Below are 19,613 nucleotides of genomic sequence, written 5' to 3' on the forward strand. Positions count from 1 at the left end.
CACACCATATCACATCACATCACACCACATCACATCACATCGCACCTCATCACACATCATATCACATCACACCACATCACATCACATCACACCTCATCACACATCATATCACATCACACCACATCACATCAAACCATATTATATCATATCACATCACACAACATTACACCACATAAAACCTCATCATAGCAAATCACATCATATCACACCACATCATATCATATATCATATCATATCATACCACATCATATCACATCAAACCACATCATATCATGTAACCACATATCACACCACATCATATCATGTCACATCTTATCACACCATATCATATGTAACCTCATATCACACCACTTCATATCACATCACATCATACCTCATCACACATCACATCATATCACACCACATCATATCACACCACATCATATCACACCACATCATATCACATCACATCATACCTCATCACACGTAATACCTCATCACACATCACATCACATCACACCACATCGCACCATATCACATCACATCACTACAAATCACACCAAATCACATCACACCACACCACAGTGCAATAGTTACAATTTACCGCAATGCAGTTGTTACAATTTACCGCAGTGCAGATGTTACAATTTGCTGCAGTGCAATTACTACAATTTACCGCAGTGCAGTTTTACAATTAACCACAGTGCAGTTGTTACAATTTATCGTAGGGAGTTGTTACAATTTACCGCAGTGCAGTTGTTACAAATTGTCGCAGTTTTGAATACAATTTACCACAACACACGGCATTTAAAGTCACACGAAGACGTTTACCATTTTGATAAATCACAAGCATTACTAGAACCAATAATAGAAGTAAATACATCACATGTCATAATGTATTTACCTGTCATAATGTATTGCAAACTACAATAGCTATATCTTATTTATACTTCAGACCAATCAGCTCGGATCAGACGATTCTCGACGCTCAAAACAAGAGCCAAAGCAGCAAGAGAAAGGTAAATTTTACACCACACCACACCCTATTACACTACACACCACACCACGCCACAACACAAATCTATTACACAACAAAGTACCACACCACACGCCACACCACACACAACGCCACACCACACGGCACCGCACCACACCGCACCCCACTGTACTACATCATACAGTAGAACACCACACCCTATTACACCACACAGTACCAGACCACACCACAACACACTCTACTTCACCACATAGTACCACACCACACCGCAACACACCCTATTACACCATACGGTACCAAACCACACCACAACACACTCTACAACACCACACGGTACCACATCACACCACAACACACTCTACTACACCACACGGTACCACACCAATCCACAACTCACTCTACTACACCACACGGTACCACACCACACCACAACACACTCTACTACACCACACGGTACCACACCACACCCTATTACACCACACACTACCACACCACACCACAACACACTCTACTTCACCACACAGTACCACACCACACCACACCACACCCTATTACACCACACAGTACCACACCACACCACAACACACTCTACTACACCACACGGTACCACACCACACCCTATTACACCACACACTACCACACCACACCGCAACCCAATCTACTACACCACACAGTACCACACCACACCACAACACACTCTACTTCACCACAGAGTACCACACCATACCACACCACACCACACCCTATTACACCACACAGTACCAGACCACACCACAACACACTCTACCTCACCACACAGTACCACACCACACCACACCACACCACACCCTAATACACCACACAGTACCACAACAAACCACAACACACTCTACTACACCAACAGTACCACAGTAGAATGTGTTGGGGTGTGGTGTGGTACAGTGTGGTGTAGTAGAGTGTGTTGTGGTGTGGTCTGGTACTGTGTGGTGTAATAGGGTGTGGTGTGGTACCGTGTGGTGTAGTAGAGTGTGGTGCGGTGTGGTGTGGTAATGTGTGGTGTAATAGGGTGTGGTGTGGTACCGTGTGGTGTAGTAGAGTGTGGTATTGTGTGGTGTGGTAGTGTGTGGTGTAATAGGGTGTGGTGTGGTACTGTGTGGTGAAGTAGAGTGTGTTGTGGTGTGGTGTGGTACTGTGTGGTGTAATAGGGTGTGGTGTGGTACCGTGTGGTGTAGTAGAGTGTGGTGCGGTGTGGTGTGGTAGTGTGTAGTGTAATAGGGTGTGGTGTGGTACCGTGTGGTGTAGTAGAGTGTGGTATTGTGTGGTATGGTAGTGTGTGGTGTAATAGGGTGTGGTGTGGTACTGTGTGGTGAAGTAGAGTGTGTTGTGGTGTGGTGTGGTACTGTGTGGTGTGGTACCACACGACACCACAACACACTCAACTACACAACACACTACCACACGACACCACAACACACTCTACTACACCACACGGTACCACACCACACCACAAACCACCCTACTACACCACACAGTACCACACCACACCACAACACACTCTACTCCACCACAGAGTACCACACCATACCACACCACACCCTATTACACCACACAGTACCAGACCACACCACAACACACTCTACCTCACCACACAGTACCACACCACACCACACCACACCCTATTACACCACACAGTACCACAACAAACCACAACACACTCTACTACACCGACAGTACCACTGTAGAATGTGTTGGGGTGTGGTGTGGTACCGTGTGGTGTAGTAGAGTGTGTTGTGGTGTGGTCTGGTACTGTGTGGTGTAATAGGGTGTGCTGTGGTACCGTGTGGTGTAGTAGAGTGTGGTGCGGTGTGGTGTGGTAGTGTGTGGTGTAATAGGGTGTGGTGTGGTACCGTGTGGTGTAGTAGAGTGTGGTATTGTGTGGTGTGGTAGTGTGTGGTGTAATAGGGTGTGGTGTGGTACTGTGTGGTGAAGTAGAGTGTGTTGTGGTGTGGTGTGGTAGTGTGTGGTGTAATAGGGTGTGGTGTGGTACCGTGTGGTGTAGTAGAGTGTGGTGCGATGTGGTGTGGTAGTGTGTGGTGTAATAGGGTGTGGTGTGGTACCGTTTGGTGTAGTAGAGTGTGGTATTGTGTGGTGTGGTAGTGTGTGGTGTAATAGGGTGTGGTGTGGTACTGTGTGGTGAAGTAGAGTGTGTTCTGGTGTGGTGTGGTACTGTGTGGTGTGGTACCACACCACACCACAACACACTCAACTACACAACACAGTACCACACGACACCACAACACACTCTACTACACCACACGGTACCACACCACACCACAAACCACCCTACTACACCACACAGTACCACACCACACCACAACACACTCTACTACACCACACGGTACCACACCAGACCCTATTACACCACAGAGTACCAGACAACACCACAACACACCCTACTACACCACAAGGTTCCACACCACATGCAACACACCCTACTACACAACACATTACCAGACCACACCAAACCACACCCTATTACACCACACGGTACCACAACACACCACAACACACTCTACTACACTGCACAGTACCACACCCCACCGCAACACACCACACTCTACTACACCACACGGTACCACACCACACCCTATTACACCACACAGTACCAGACCACACCACACCACACACTACACCACACAGTACCGCACCACACCGCAACACACCCTACTACACAACACAGTACCAGACCACACCACACCACACACTATTACACCACACTGTACCACAACACACCACAACACACTCTACTACACTGCACACTACCACACCACACCACACCACAACACACTCTACTACACTACACAGTACCACACCATACCCAATTACACCACACCACAACACACACTACTACCCCAAACAGTACCATACCACACCACAAGACACAACACACAACACCACAACACAGGTAAATTTTACACCAGACCCTATTACACCACACACCACACCACACCGCAACACACTCTACTACACCACACAGTACCATGCCACACACCACACCACAAACAACACCACACCACACAGTACCACAACAAACCGCACCCCACTCTACTACACCACACAGTACCACAATACACCCTATTACACCACATACTACAACGGCACACCGCAACACACCCTAATACACCACACAGAACCAGACAAGACAACACAGTACCACATCACACCCAAACACACTCTTCTTCACCACACAGTACCAGACCACACCACAACACACTCTACTACACCACATGGTACCACACCACACCATAACACACTCTACTACACAACACAGTACCACAACACAACACACTCTCCTACACCACACGGTACCACACCACATCACAACCCACCCTACTACACCACACAGTACCACACCACACCACAACACACTCTACTACACCACACAGTACCACACCACACCACAACACACTCTATTACACCACACAGTACCACACCACACCACACAACACCACGCTCTACTACACCACACGGTACCACACCACACCCTTTACACCACACAGTAACAGACCACACAACAACACACTCTACCACACCACGCAGTACCACACCACACGGCAACACACCCCACTACACCACACAGTAAACACCACAACACACCACAACACACTCTACTACACCACACAGTACCACAGCATACAACAACACACTCTACTACACCACACGGTACCACACCACACCACAACGCACTCTACTACACCACACAGTGCCAGACCACACCACAACGCACTCTACTACACCACAAACTACCACATCACACCAGCATACTCTACTACACTGCACAGTACCACTCCACATCGCAACACACTCTTCTACACCATACCACAAAACAACACACTCTACTACACCACACAGTACCACACCATACCCAATTACACCACACACTATCACACTACACCCTATTACACCACACCACAACACATTCTACTACCCCACACAGTACCACACAACACCACAACACACAACACACAACACCACAAAACACAGGACCATAAAACACCACAACACAGGTAAATTTTACACCACACCACACCCTATTACACCACACGGTACCATATCACACCACAACACACTCTAATACACTGCACAGTATCACACCACACCGCAACACACTCTTCTACACCACACCGCAACACCCCACACTCTATTACACCACACAGTACCACACCACACCGCAACACACCCTATTACACCACACAGTACCACACACCACCGCAACACACCCTATTACACCACACAGTACCACACCACACCGCAACACACCCTATTACACCACACAGTACCACATCACACCACAACACACTCTAATACACTGCACAGTACCACACCACACCGCAACACACTCTTCTACACCACACCGCAACACCCCACACTCTATTACACCACACAGTACCACACCACATCGCAACACACCCTATTACACCACACAGTACCACACCACACCGCAACACACCCTATTACACCACACAGTACCAGATCACACCACAACACGCTCTACTACACCACACAGTACCACACCACACCGGAACACACCCAACTAGACAACACAGTACCAGACCACACCACACCACACCCTATTACACCAAACGGTACCACAACACACGACAACACACCACATTACACCACAACAAACTCTACTACACCACACAGTACCACAGCACACAACACCACACTCTACTACACCACACGGTACCACACCACACCCTATTACACCACACAGTACCAGACCACACCACAACACACTCTACTACACCACACTGTACCACAACACACCACAACACACTCTACTACACCACACACTACCACACCACACCACAACACACCCTATTACTCCACACACTACCACACCACACCGCAACACACCCTATTACACCACACAGTTCCAGACCACACCACACAGTACCAAAACAGACTCTACTACACCACACAGTACCACACCACACCACAACACACTCTACTTCACCAAACAGTACCACACCACAGCACACAGTAACACAACACACACAACACAGTACCACACCACACCACACCCTATTACACCACACTGTATCACATTAAACCGCAACACACTCGAATACATTGCACAGTACCACTCCACACCGCAACACAATCTTCTACACCATACCGCAACACACCACACTCTATAACACCACACAGTACCACACCACACCATACAGTTCCACACCACAAAACAACACACTCTACTACACCACACAGTACCACACCATACCCAATTACACCACACACTATCACACTACACCCTATTACACCACACCAGAACACATTCTACTACCCCACACAGTACCACACCACACAACAACAAACAACACACAACACCACAAAACACAGGACTATAAAACACCACAACACAGGTAAATTTTACACCACACCACACCCTATTACACCACACGGTACCATATCACACCACAACACACTCTAATACACTGCACAGTATCACACCACACCGCAACACACTCTTCTACACCACACCGCAACACCCCACACTCTATTACACCACACCGGAACACACCCTATTACACCACACAGTACCACACCACACCGCAACACACCCTATTACACCACACACTACCACACCACACCCCATCAGACTCTACTACACCACACACTACCACACCACATAAACACCACACCACACCACACCACACCACATCACACCACACCACACCACACCACACTATAGAGTACCACACCACACCACACTCTACTACACCACACTGTTCCACACCACACCACAATATACTACACTACACCACACCACACACACATGACAAAAAACAGGCTACACTACACCACACGACACACTGCAGTAGTGCAGTGCAGTTGTTACAATTTACCGCAGTGCAGTTGTTACAATTTACCGCAGTGTTGTTATTACAATAATATTCAGTGCAGTTGTTACAATTTACCCCAGAGCAGTTGTTAAAATTTACCTCTTTGCATTCATTACAAATTGCGCTCTGCAGTTATTACAATTTACGGCAGTATAGTTGTAACAATTTGTCGCAGTGGAGTTTTATTACAATTTGCCGCAGTGCAGCTGTTCAAACTTACCACAGTGCCGTTGTAACAATTAACCGCAGTACCGTTGTTACAATTTACCACAGTACAGTTGTTACAATTTACCGCAGTGCAGTTGTTACAATTTACCACAGTACAGTTGTTACAATTTACCACAGTGCAGTTTTACAATTTACCGCAGTGCAGTAATTACAATTTACCGCAGTGCAGTTGTTACAATTTACCGCAGAACAGTTGTTAGAATTTAAAGCAATGCAGTTATTACAATTTATTGCTGTTCAGTTATTACAATTTACCGCAGGGAGTTGTTACAATTTACCGCAGGGAGTTGTCACAATTTACCGCAGTGCAGTTGTTACAATTTACCACAGTGCAGTTATTACGAATTGCCACAGTTTTTAATACAATTTACTACAACACGCGACATTTAAAGTCACACGAAGACGTTTACCATTTTGATAAATCCATGATCACGAGTATTGTCACAAGCATTACTAGAACCAATAATAGAAGTGAATACATCACATGTCATAATGTATTTACCTGTCATAATGTATTGCAAACTACAATAGCTATATCTTATTTATACTTCAAACCAATCAGTTCGGATCAGACGATTCTCGACGCTCCAAACAAGAGCCAAAGAAGCAAGAGAAAGGTAAATTTTACACCACACCACACCCTATTACACCACACACCACACCACACCGCAACACACTCTACTACACCACACAGTACCACACCACACACCACACCAAACCACACCTCACCACGCTCTACTACACCACACGGTACCACACCACACCCTATTACACCACACAGTACCACACCACACCACAACACACCCTATTACACCACCCAGTACCACACCACACCGCAACACACCCTATTACACCACACAGTTCCAGTCCACACCACACAGTACCACACCACACCACACACAACACCACACCACACTGCACCACACTCTACTACACCACACGGTACCACACCACACCCTATTACACCACACAGTACCACACCACACCACACCACACCACACCCTATTACACCACACAGTACCACACCACGCCACAACAGGCTCTACTACACCACACAGTACCACACCACACCAAAACACACTCTACTTCACCACACAGTACCACACCACACCACAACACACCCTACTACACCACACAGTACCAGACCACACCAGAACACACTCTACTACACCACACGGTACCACAACACACCATAACACACTCTACTACACCACACAGTACCACAGCACACAACACAGTACCACAACACACCACAACACACTCTTCTACACCACACAGTACCACACCACGACTCAACACGCTCTACTACACAACACGGTACCACACCACACCCTATTACACCACACACTACCAGACCACACCACAACACACTCTACTACACCACACAATACCAAACCACACACCACACCACACACACGACCACACCACACAGTACCACACCACACCACACCCGACTCTACTACCCCAAACAGTAGCACATCACACCCTATTACACCACACACTACCACGGCACGCCGCAACACACCCTAATACACCACACAGTACCAGATCACACCACACCGTACCACACCCCACCACAACACACTCTACTACACCACACATTACCAATCCACACCAAAACACACTATACTACACCACACAGTACCACACCACACCACAACACACTCTAAAACACCACACGGTACCACAACGCACCACAACACACTCTACTACACCACACACTACCACACCACACAACACCACACTCTACTTACACCACACACAACCACACCACACAGTACCACACCACACCACAACACACTCTACTTCACCAAACAGTACCACACCACACCACAACACACAGTAGAGAGTGTTGTGGTGTGGTCTGGTTCTGTGTGGTGTAGTAGGGTGTGTTGCGCTGTGGTGTGGTACTGTGTGGTGAAGTTGAGTGTGTTGTGGTGTGGTGTGGTACTGTGTGGTGTTGTAGTGTGTGGTGTAATAGAGTGTGTTGCGGTGTGGTGTGGTAGTGTGTGGTGTAATAGGGTGTGTTGTGGTGTGGTGTGGTACTGTGTGGTGTAATAGGGTGTGTTGCGGTGTGGTGTGGTCTGGTACTGTGTGGTGTAATAGGGTGTGGTGTGGTACCGTGTGGTGTAGTAGAGTGTACCAGACCACACCACACCACAACACACTCTACTACACCACACAGTACCACACCACACCACAACCCACTCTACTACACCACACGGTACCACATCACACCAAAACCCACTCTACTACACCACACGGTACCACACCACACCACAACACACTCTACTACACCACACAGAACCAGACCACACAACAACACACTCTAAAACACCACACGGTACCACAACGCACCACAACACACTCTACTACACCACACACTACCACACCACACAACACCACACTCTACTACACCACACGGTACCACACCACACCCTATTACACCACACAGTACCAGACCACACCACACCGCAACACACCCTATTACACCACACAGTACCACACCACACCACAACACACCCTATTACACAACACACTACCACACCACACCGCAACACACTCTATTACACCACACCACACCACAACACACTCTACTTCACCACACAGTACCACACCACACCACAACACACCCTACTACACCACACAGAACCAGACCACACCACAACACACTCTACTACACCACACGGTACCACAAAGCACCACAACCCACTCTACTACACCACACACTACCACACCACACAACACCACACTCTACTACACCACACGGTACCACACAACACCCTATTACACCACACAGTACCAGACCACACCACACCGCAACACACCCTATTACACCACACAGTACCACACCACACCACAACACATCCTATTACACCACACACTACCACACCACACCGCAACACACCCTATTACACCACACACTACCACACCGCAACACCCTACTACACCACACAGAACCAGACCACAGCACAACACACTCTACTACACCACACGGTGCCACAACGCACCACAACACACTCTACTACACCACACACTACCACACCAAACAACACCACACTCTACTACACCACACACTACCACACCACAACCTATTACACCACACAGTACCAGACCACACCACACCGCAACACACCCTATTACACCACACAGTACCACACCACACCACAACACACCCTATTACACCACACACTACCACACCACACCGCAACACACCCTATTACACCACACAGTTCCAGACCACACCACACAGGACCACAACACACCACAACACACTCATCTGCACCACACCGCAACACTCCACACTCTATTAAACCACACAGTACCACACCACACCACACCACACAACACTCTATTACACCACACAGTACCACACCACACCACACCACACCACACTCTATTACATCACACAGTACCACACCGCCACACACCCTATTACACCACACAGTAACACACCACACCGCCACACACCCTATTACACCAAACAGTAACACACCACACCCCATCAGACTCTACAACACCACACAGTACCACACCACATCACACCACACCACAGTATACAGTACCACACCACAATCTACTACACTACACTGTACCACACCACACGGCAATACACTACACTACACCACACCACGCACAGATGACAAACAACATGCTACACCACACAACACAACACCACACCACACTCTACTACACTACACTGTGCCACACCACACCGCAATACACTACACTACACCACACCACACACATGACAAACAACACGCTACACCACACCACACAACACCACACCACACACACTTCATGACAATCAACACGCTGCACTTCACTACACACACGACATGACAAAAAAAAGGCTACACCACACCACATGACACACTGCAGTTGTGCAGTGCAGTTGTTACAATGTACCACAGTGCAGTTGTTACAATTTACTCCAGTGCCGTTGTTACAATTTACCGCAGGGAGTTGTCACAATTTACCGCATTACAGTTGTTAAAATTTACCACAGTGCTGTTATTACAATTTACCACACTGCTGTTATTGCAATTTATTGCTGTTCAGTTATTACAATTTACTGCAGTGCCGTTGTTACAATTTATCGCAGGGAGTTGTTACATTTTACGGCAGTGCAGTTGTTACAATTTACCCCAGTGCAGTTATTACGAATTGCCGCAATTTTTAATACAATTTACCACAACACGCGGCATTTAAAGTCACACGAAGACTTTTACCATTTTGATAAATCCATGATCACGAGTATTGTCACAAGCATTACTAGAACCAATAATAGAAGTGAATACATCACATGTCGTAATGTATTTACCTGTCATAATGTATTGCGAACTACATTAGCTATATCTTATTTTTATAGTTTAAGCCAATCAGCTCGGATCAGACGATTCTGGACGCTCCAAACAAGAGCCAAAGCAGCAAGAGAAAGGTAAATTTTACACAACATCACACTCTATTACACCACACCACACCGCAACACACTCTACTACACCACACAGTACCACACAACACACCACACCACACCACACCACACCACACCACACACAACACCACACCACACAGTACCACACCACACCGCACCACACTCTACTACACCACACGGTACCACACCACACTCTATTACACCACACAGCACCACACCACACCACAACACACCCTAATACACCACACAGTTCCAGACCACACCACACAGTACCACAACACACTCTATTACACCACACAGTACCACATCACACCACAACACACCCTATTACACGACAAATTACCACACCACACTACAACACACTCTACTACACCACACAGTACCACGCCACACAACACTACACCCTATTACACCACACAGTACCACACCACACCACAACACACAACACAACACACAGTTCCACAACACACAACACACAGTACCACACCACACCACACCTTAATACACCACACTGCACCACATCACACTGCAACATACTCTAATACACTGCACAGTTCCACACCACACCACACCACACCACACCACACTCTATTACACGACACAGTACCACACCACAAAACAACACACTCTACTACACCACACAGTACCACACTATACCCAATTACACCACACACTATCACACTACACCCTATTACACCACACTACAACACACTCTACTACCCCACACAGTACCACACCACACCGCACCACACTCTATTACACCACACAGTACCACACCACACCACAACACACAACACACAACACCACACAACACAATACCACAAAACACCACAACACACACCACACCCTATTACACCACACGGTACCACATCACACCACAACACACTCTACTACACTGCACAGTACCACACCACACCGCAACAGACTCTTTTACACCACACCGCAACACACCACACCCTTTTACACCGCACAGTACCACACCACACAACACCACACTCTATTACATCACACAATACCACACCGCAACACACCCTATTACACCACACAGTACCACACCACATCACACCACACCACACCATACTATACAGTACCACACCACACCACACTCTACTACACCACACTGTACCACACCACACCGAAATACACTACACTACACCACACAACACACACATGACAAACAACACGCTACACCACACAACACAACACCACACCACACACACTTCATGACAATCAACACGCTGCACTTCACTACACACACGACATGACAAAAGACAGGCTACACTACACCACACGACACACTGCAGTTGTGCAGTGCAGTTATTGCAATTTACTGCAGTGCAGTTGTTACAATTTACCGCAGTGCAATTGTTACAATTTACCGCAGTGCAGTAATTACGAATTGCCGCAGTTTTTAATACAATTTGCCACTACACACGGCATTTAAAGTCACACGAAGACGTTTACCATTTTGATAAATCCATGATCACGAGTATTGTCACAAGCATTACTAGAACCAATAATAGAAGTGAATACATCACATGTCATAATGTATTTACTTGTCATAATGTATTGCAAACTACAATAGCTATATCTTATTTATAGTTCAAACCGATCAGTTCGGATCAGATGATTCTGGACGCTCCAAACAAGAGCCAAAGCAGCAAGAGAAAGGTAAATTTTACACCACACCACACCCTATTACACCACACACCACACCACACCACACCGCAACACACTCTACTACACCACACAGAACCACACCACACCACAACACACACAACACCACACCACACAGTACCACACCATACCCTATTACACCACTTATTACAATTCATCGCATGTTAAGTAAGTACAATTTACTGTAGTACAGATGTTATAATACCGCAGTGATTATTATAATTTAGCACAGTGCAGTTGTTACAATTTACTGCAGTGTAGTTATTACAATTTAGCACAGTGCAGTTGTTACAATTTAGCACAGTGCAGTTCTTACAATGTACTGCAGTGTAGTTATTACAATTTAGCACCGTGCAGTTGTTACATTTTAGCACAGTGCAGTTGCAACAATTTACCGCAGTGTAGTTATTACAGTTTACTGCAGTACAGTTGTTACAATTTACCGCAGTACAGTTATTATACTTTACCGCAGTGCAGTTGTTCCAATTTACCGCAGTAAAGTTTATATATTTCACCACATTGGTAATTATAATTTTGCACAGTGCAGTTGTTACAATTAAGCGCAGTGCAATTGTTACAATCAGGAGTAGCTCAGTTATTACAATTTACTGCAGAACAGTTATCATATTTTACCTCAGTGCAGTTATTGCTATTTACCTCAGTGCAGTTATTACAATTTACCGCAGTGTAGTTATTACAATTTACTGCAGTACTGTTGTTACAATTTACCGCAGTGCAGTTATTATATTTTGCCACAGTGCAGTTGTTCCAATTTACCGCAGTAAAGTTTATATTTTTTACCACATTGGTTATTCTAATTAAACGCAGTGCAGTTCTTACAATTTACTGACAGTGCAATTATTACAAATTACCGCATAGCAATTGTTAAAATTTACCTCGGTGCATTCATTATGAATTGCCACTCTGCAGTTATTACAATTTACTGCAGTATAGTTGTAACAATTTGTCGCAGTGCAGTTATTACAATTTACCGCAGTGCAGTTGTTCAAATTTACCACAGTGCAGTTATTACAATTTACCACAGTGCAGTTTTACAATTTGCCACAGTGCAGTAATTACAATTTACCGCAGTGCAGTTGTTACAATTTACCTCAGTACAGTTGTTAGAATTTACCGCAGTGCTGTTATTACAATTTACCGCAGTGCAGTTGTTACAATTTACCGCAGGGAGTTGTCACAATTTACCACAGTGCAGTTATTACGAATTACCGCAGTTTTTAATACAATTTACTACAACACACGACATTTAAAGTCACACGAAGACGTTTACCATTTTGATAAATCCATGATCACGAGTATTGTCACAAGCATTACTAGAATAAATAATAGAAGTGAATACATCACATGTCATAATGTATTTACCTGTCATAATGTATTGCAAACTACAATAGCTATATCTTATTTATACTTCAAATCAATCAGTTCGGATCAGACGATTCTCGACGCTCCAAACAAGAGACAAAGCAGGAAGAGAAAGGTAAATTTTACACCACACCACACCCTATTACACCACACACCACACACCACACCACACCACACCACACCGCAACACACTCTACTACACCACACAGTACCACGCCACACACCACACCACACCACACACAACACCACACAACACCACACCGCACCACACCCTATTACACCACACAGTACAACACCACACCTAAACACATCCTATTACACCACACACTAGCACACCACACCGCAACACACCCTATTCGCCACACAGTTCCAGACCACACCACACAGTACCACAACACACCACAACACACTCTTTCTACACCACACACTACCACACCACGCCACAACACGCTCTACTACACCACAAAGTACCACACCACACCACAATACACTCTACTTCACTACACAGTACCACACCACACAACACCACACCTATTACACCACACAGTACCACACCACACCACAACACACTCTACTACCCCACACAGTACCACACCACACCACAACACACAACACACCACACAGTACCACACCACAACACACAGTACCACAACACACAACACACAACACCACAACACAACACAAAACACAGTACCACAAAACACCACAACACACACCACATCCTATTACACCACACGGTACCACATCACACCACAACACACTCAACTACACTGCACAGTACCACACCACACCTCAACACATTCTTCTACACCACACTGCAAGACTCCACACTCTATTACACCACACAGTACCACACCACACCACACCACACCAGACCACACTCTATTACACCACACAGTACCACACCACACCACACCACACTCTATTACATCTCACAGTACCACACCACAGCCCACCACACCACACTCTACTACAGCACACGGTACCACACCATACCCTATTACACCACTTATTACAATTCATCGCATGTTAAGTAAGTACAATTTACTGCAGTACAGATGTTATAATTTACTGCAGTGGTTATTATAATTTAGCACAGTGCAGTTGTTACAATTTACTGCAGTGTAGTTATTACAATTTAGCGCAGTACAGTTGTTACAATTTAGCACAGTGCAGTTCTTACAATTTACTGCAGTGTAGTTATTACAGTTTAGCACCGTGCAGTTGTTACAATTTAGCACAGTGCAGTTCTTACAATTTACTGCAGTGTAGTTATTACAATTTAGCACAGTGCAGTTGTTACAATTTAGCACAGTGCAGTTGTTACAATTTAGCACAGTGCAGTTCCTACAATTCACTGCAGTGTAGTTATTACAATTGAGCACAGTGCAGTTGTTGCAATTTAGCACAGTGCAGTTGCTACAATTTAGCACAGTGCAGTTCCTACAATTCACTGCAGTGTAGTTATTACAATTGAGCACAGTGCAGTTGTTGCAGTTTAGCACAGTGCAGTTGCTACAATTTAGCACAGTGCAGTTGTTGCAATTTAGCACAGTGCAGTTGCTACAATTCGCAGTGTAGTTATTACAGTTTACTGCAGTACAGTTGTTACAATTTACCGCAGTACAGTTATTATATTTTTACGCAGTGCAGTTGTTTAAATTTACCGCAGTAAATTTTATATATTTCACCACATTGGTTATTATAATTTTGCCCAATGCAGTTGTTACAATTAAGCGCAGTGCAGTTGTTACAATTAGGAGTAGTTCAGTTATTACAATTTACTGCAGTACAGTTATCATATTTTACCTCAGTGCAGTTATTGCTATTTCCCTCAGTGCAGTTGTTACAATTTACCTCAGTGCAGTTGTATCAATTTACCGCAGTGCAGTTGTTACAATTTACCGCAGTGCAGTTATTACAATTTTCCACAGAGTAGTTGTTCCAATTTACCACAGTGCAATTGTTACAATTTAGCACAGTGCAGTTCCTACAATTTAGCACAGTGCAGTTGTTGCAATTTAGCACAGTGCAGTTGCTACAATTTCCCGCAGTGTAGTTATTACAGTTTTCTGCAGTACAGTTAATACAATTTACCGCAGTACAGTTATTATATTTTACCGCAGTGCAGTGGTTCCAATTTACCGCAGTAAAGTTTATATATTTCACCACATTGGTTATTATAATTTTGCACAGTGCAATTGTTACAATTAGGAGTAGTTCAGTTATTACAATTTACTGTAGTACAGTTATCATATTTTCCCTCAGTGCAGTCATTGCTTTTTACCTCAGTGCAGTTATTACAATTTACCGCAGTGTAGTTATGACAATTTACTGGAGTACTGTTGTTACAATTTGCCGCAGTGCAGTTATTACAATTTACCACAGTACAGTTGTTTCAATTTGCTGCAGTGCAGTTATTACAATTTACCGCAGTGCAGTTGTTATAATTTATTCCAGTGCAGTTGTTACAATTTGCCGAAGTGCAGTTATTTCAATTTACCGCAATACAGTAATTACAATTTACTGCAGTGCAGTTATTACAAATTACCGCAGAGCAATTGTTAAAATTGACCCCAGTGCATTCATTACGAATTGCCGATCTCAATTATTACAATTTACTGACAGTGCAGTTATTACAATTTACTGCAGTATAGTCGTAACAAATTACCGCAGTGCAGTTATTACAATTTGCCCCAGTGCAGTTGTTACAATTAACCGCAGTGCAGTTGTTACGAATTACCGCAGGGAGTTGTCACAATTTACCACAGTGCAGTTATTACGAATTACCGCAGTTTTTAATACAATTTACTACAACACACGACATTTAAAGTCACACGAAGACGTTTACCATTTTGATAAATCCATGATCACGAGTATTGTCACAAGCATTACTAGAATAAATAATAGAAGTGAATACATCACATGTCATAATGTATTTACCTGTCATAATGTATTGCAAACTACAATAGCTATATCTTATTTATACTTCAAATCAATCAGTTCGGATCAGACGATTCTCGACGCTCCAAACAAGAGACAAAGCAGGAAGAGAAAGGTAAATTTTACACCACACCACACCCTATTACACCACACACCACACACCACACCACACCACACCGCAACACACTCTACTACACCACACAGTACCACGCCACACACCACACCACACCACACACAACACCACACAACACCACACCGCACCACACCCTATTACACCACACAGTACAACACCACACCTAAACACATCCTATTACACCACACACTAGCACACCACACCGCAACACACCCTATTCGCCACACAGTTCCAGACCACACCACACAGTACCACAACACACCACAACACACTCTTTCTACACCACACACTACCACACCACGCTACAACACGCTCTACTACACCACAAAGTACCACACCACACCACAATACACTCTACTTCACTACACAGTACCACACCACACAACACCACACCTATTACACCACACAGTACCACACCACACCACAACACACTCTACTACCCCACACAGTACCACACCACACCACAACACACAACACACCACACAGTACCACACCACAACACACAGTACCACAACACACAACACACAACACCACAACACAACACAAAACACAGTACCACAAAACACCACAACACACACCACATCCTATTACACCACACGGTACCACATCACACCACAACACACTCAACTACACTGCACAGTACCACACCACACCTCAACACATTCTTCTACACCACACTGCAAGACTCCACACTCTATTACACCACACAGTACCACACCACACCACACCACACCAGACCACACTCTATTACACCACACAGTACCACACCACACCACACCACACTCTATTACATCTCACAGTACCACACCACAGCCCACCACACCACACTCTACTACAGCACACGGTACCACACCATACCCTATTACACCACTTATTACAATTCATCGCATGTTAAGTAAGTACAATTTACTGCAGTACAGATGTTATAATTTACTGCAGTGGTTATTATAATTTAGCACAGTGCAGTTGTTACAATTTACTGCAGTGTAGTTATTACAATTTAGCGCAGTACAGTTGTTACAATTTAGCACAGTGCAGTTCTTACAATTTACTGCAGTGTAGTTATTACAGTTTAGCACCGTGCAGTTGTTACAATTTAGCACAGTGCAGTTCTTACAATTTACTGCAGTGTAGTTATTACAATTTAGCACAGTGCAGTTGTTACAATTTAGCACAGTGCAGTTGTTACAATTTAGCACAGTGCAGTTCCTACAATTCACTGCAGTGTAGTTATTACAATTGAGCACAGTGCAGTTGTTGCAATTTAGCACAGTGCAGTTGCTACAATTTAGCACAGTGCAGTTCCTACAATTCACTGCAGTCTAGTTATTACAATTGAGCACAGTGCAGTTGTTGCAGTTTAGCACAGTGCAGTTGCTACAATTTAGCACAGTGCAGTTGTTGCAATTTAGCACAGTGCAGTTGCTACAATTCGCAGTGTAGTTATTACAGTTTACTGCAGTACAGTTGTTACAATTTACCGCAGTACAGTTATTATATTTTTACGCAGTGCAGTTGTTTAAATTTACCGCAGTAAATTTTATATATTTCACCACATTGGTTATTATAATTTTGCCCAATGCAGTTGTTACAATTAAGCGCAGTGCAGTTGTTACAATTAGGAGTAGTTCAGTTATTACAATTTACTGCAGTACAGTTATCATATTTTACCTCAGTGCAGTTATTGCTATTTCCCTCAGTGCAGTTGTTACAATTTACCTCAGTGCAGTTGTATCAATTTACCGCAGTGCAGTTGTTACAATTTACCGCAGTGCAGTTATTACAATTTTCCACAGAGTAGTTGTTCCAATTTACCACAGTGCAATTGTTACAATTTAGCACAGTGCAGTTCCTACAATTTAGCACAGTGCAGTTGTTGCAATTTAGCACAGTGCAGTTGCTACAATTTCCCGCAGTGTAGTTATTACAGTTTTCTGCAGTACAGTTAAT

The 19,613-nt window shown here is 44.7% G+C and overlaps 1 protein-coding gene across 9 annotated transcripts in view; it reads left to right on the forward strand.

Annotated features, from left to right (window-relative positions):
- LOC124128424 (calexcitin-2-like) overlaps window positions 1–19,613 on the forward strand; it is a 92,117-nt gene that overhangs the window by 16,326 nt on the left and 56,178 nt on the right. The window contains exons 3-7 of one of the 9 annotated variants that reach the window (XM_048380756.1): window positions 935–998; window positions 7,655–7,709; window positions 11,465–11,533; window positions 13,130–13,198; window positions 14,648–14,702. The exons of 2 other annotated variants lie outside the window; for them this stretch is intronic. In XM_048380756.1, the coding sequence (XP_048236713.1) occupies window positions 935–998; window positions 7,655–7,709; window positions 11,465–11,533; window positions 13,130–13,198; window positions 14,648–14,702 (312 nt within the window). Of the gene's footprint in view, window positions 1–934; window positions 999–7,654; window positions 7,710–11,464; window positions 11,534–13,129; window positions 13,199–14,647; window positions 14,703–17,590; window positions 17,646–19,613 lie in introns of those variants that run through there. 6 more of the 9 variants (XM_048380757.1, XM_048380758.1, XM_048380760.1 and 3 more) reach the window with 6 other exon arrangements.

This window comes from Haliotis rufescens, unplaced genomic scaffold (genome assembly GCF_023055435.1).
Source record: "Haliotis rufescens isolate VD_foot unplaced genomic scaffold, xgHalRufe1.0.p SCAF_33, whole genome shotgun sequence".
Lineage (NCBI taxonomy): Eukaryota > Metazoa > Mollusca > Gastropoda > Lepetellida > Haliotidae > Haliotis > Haliotis rufescens.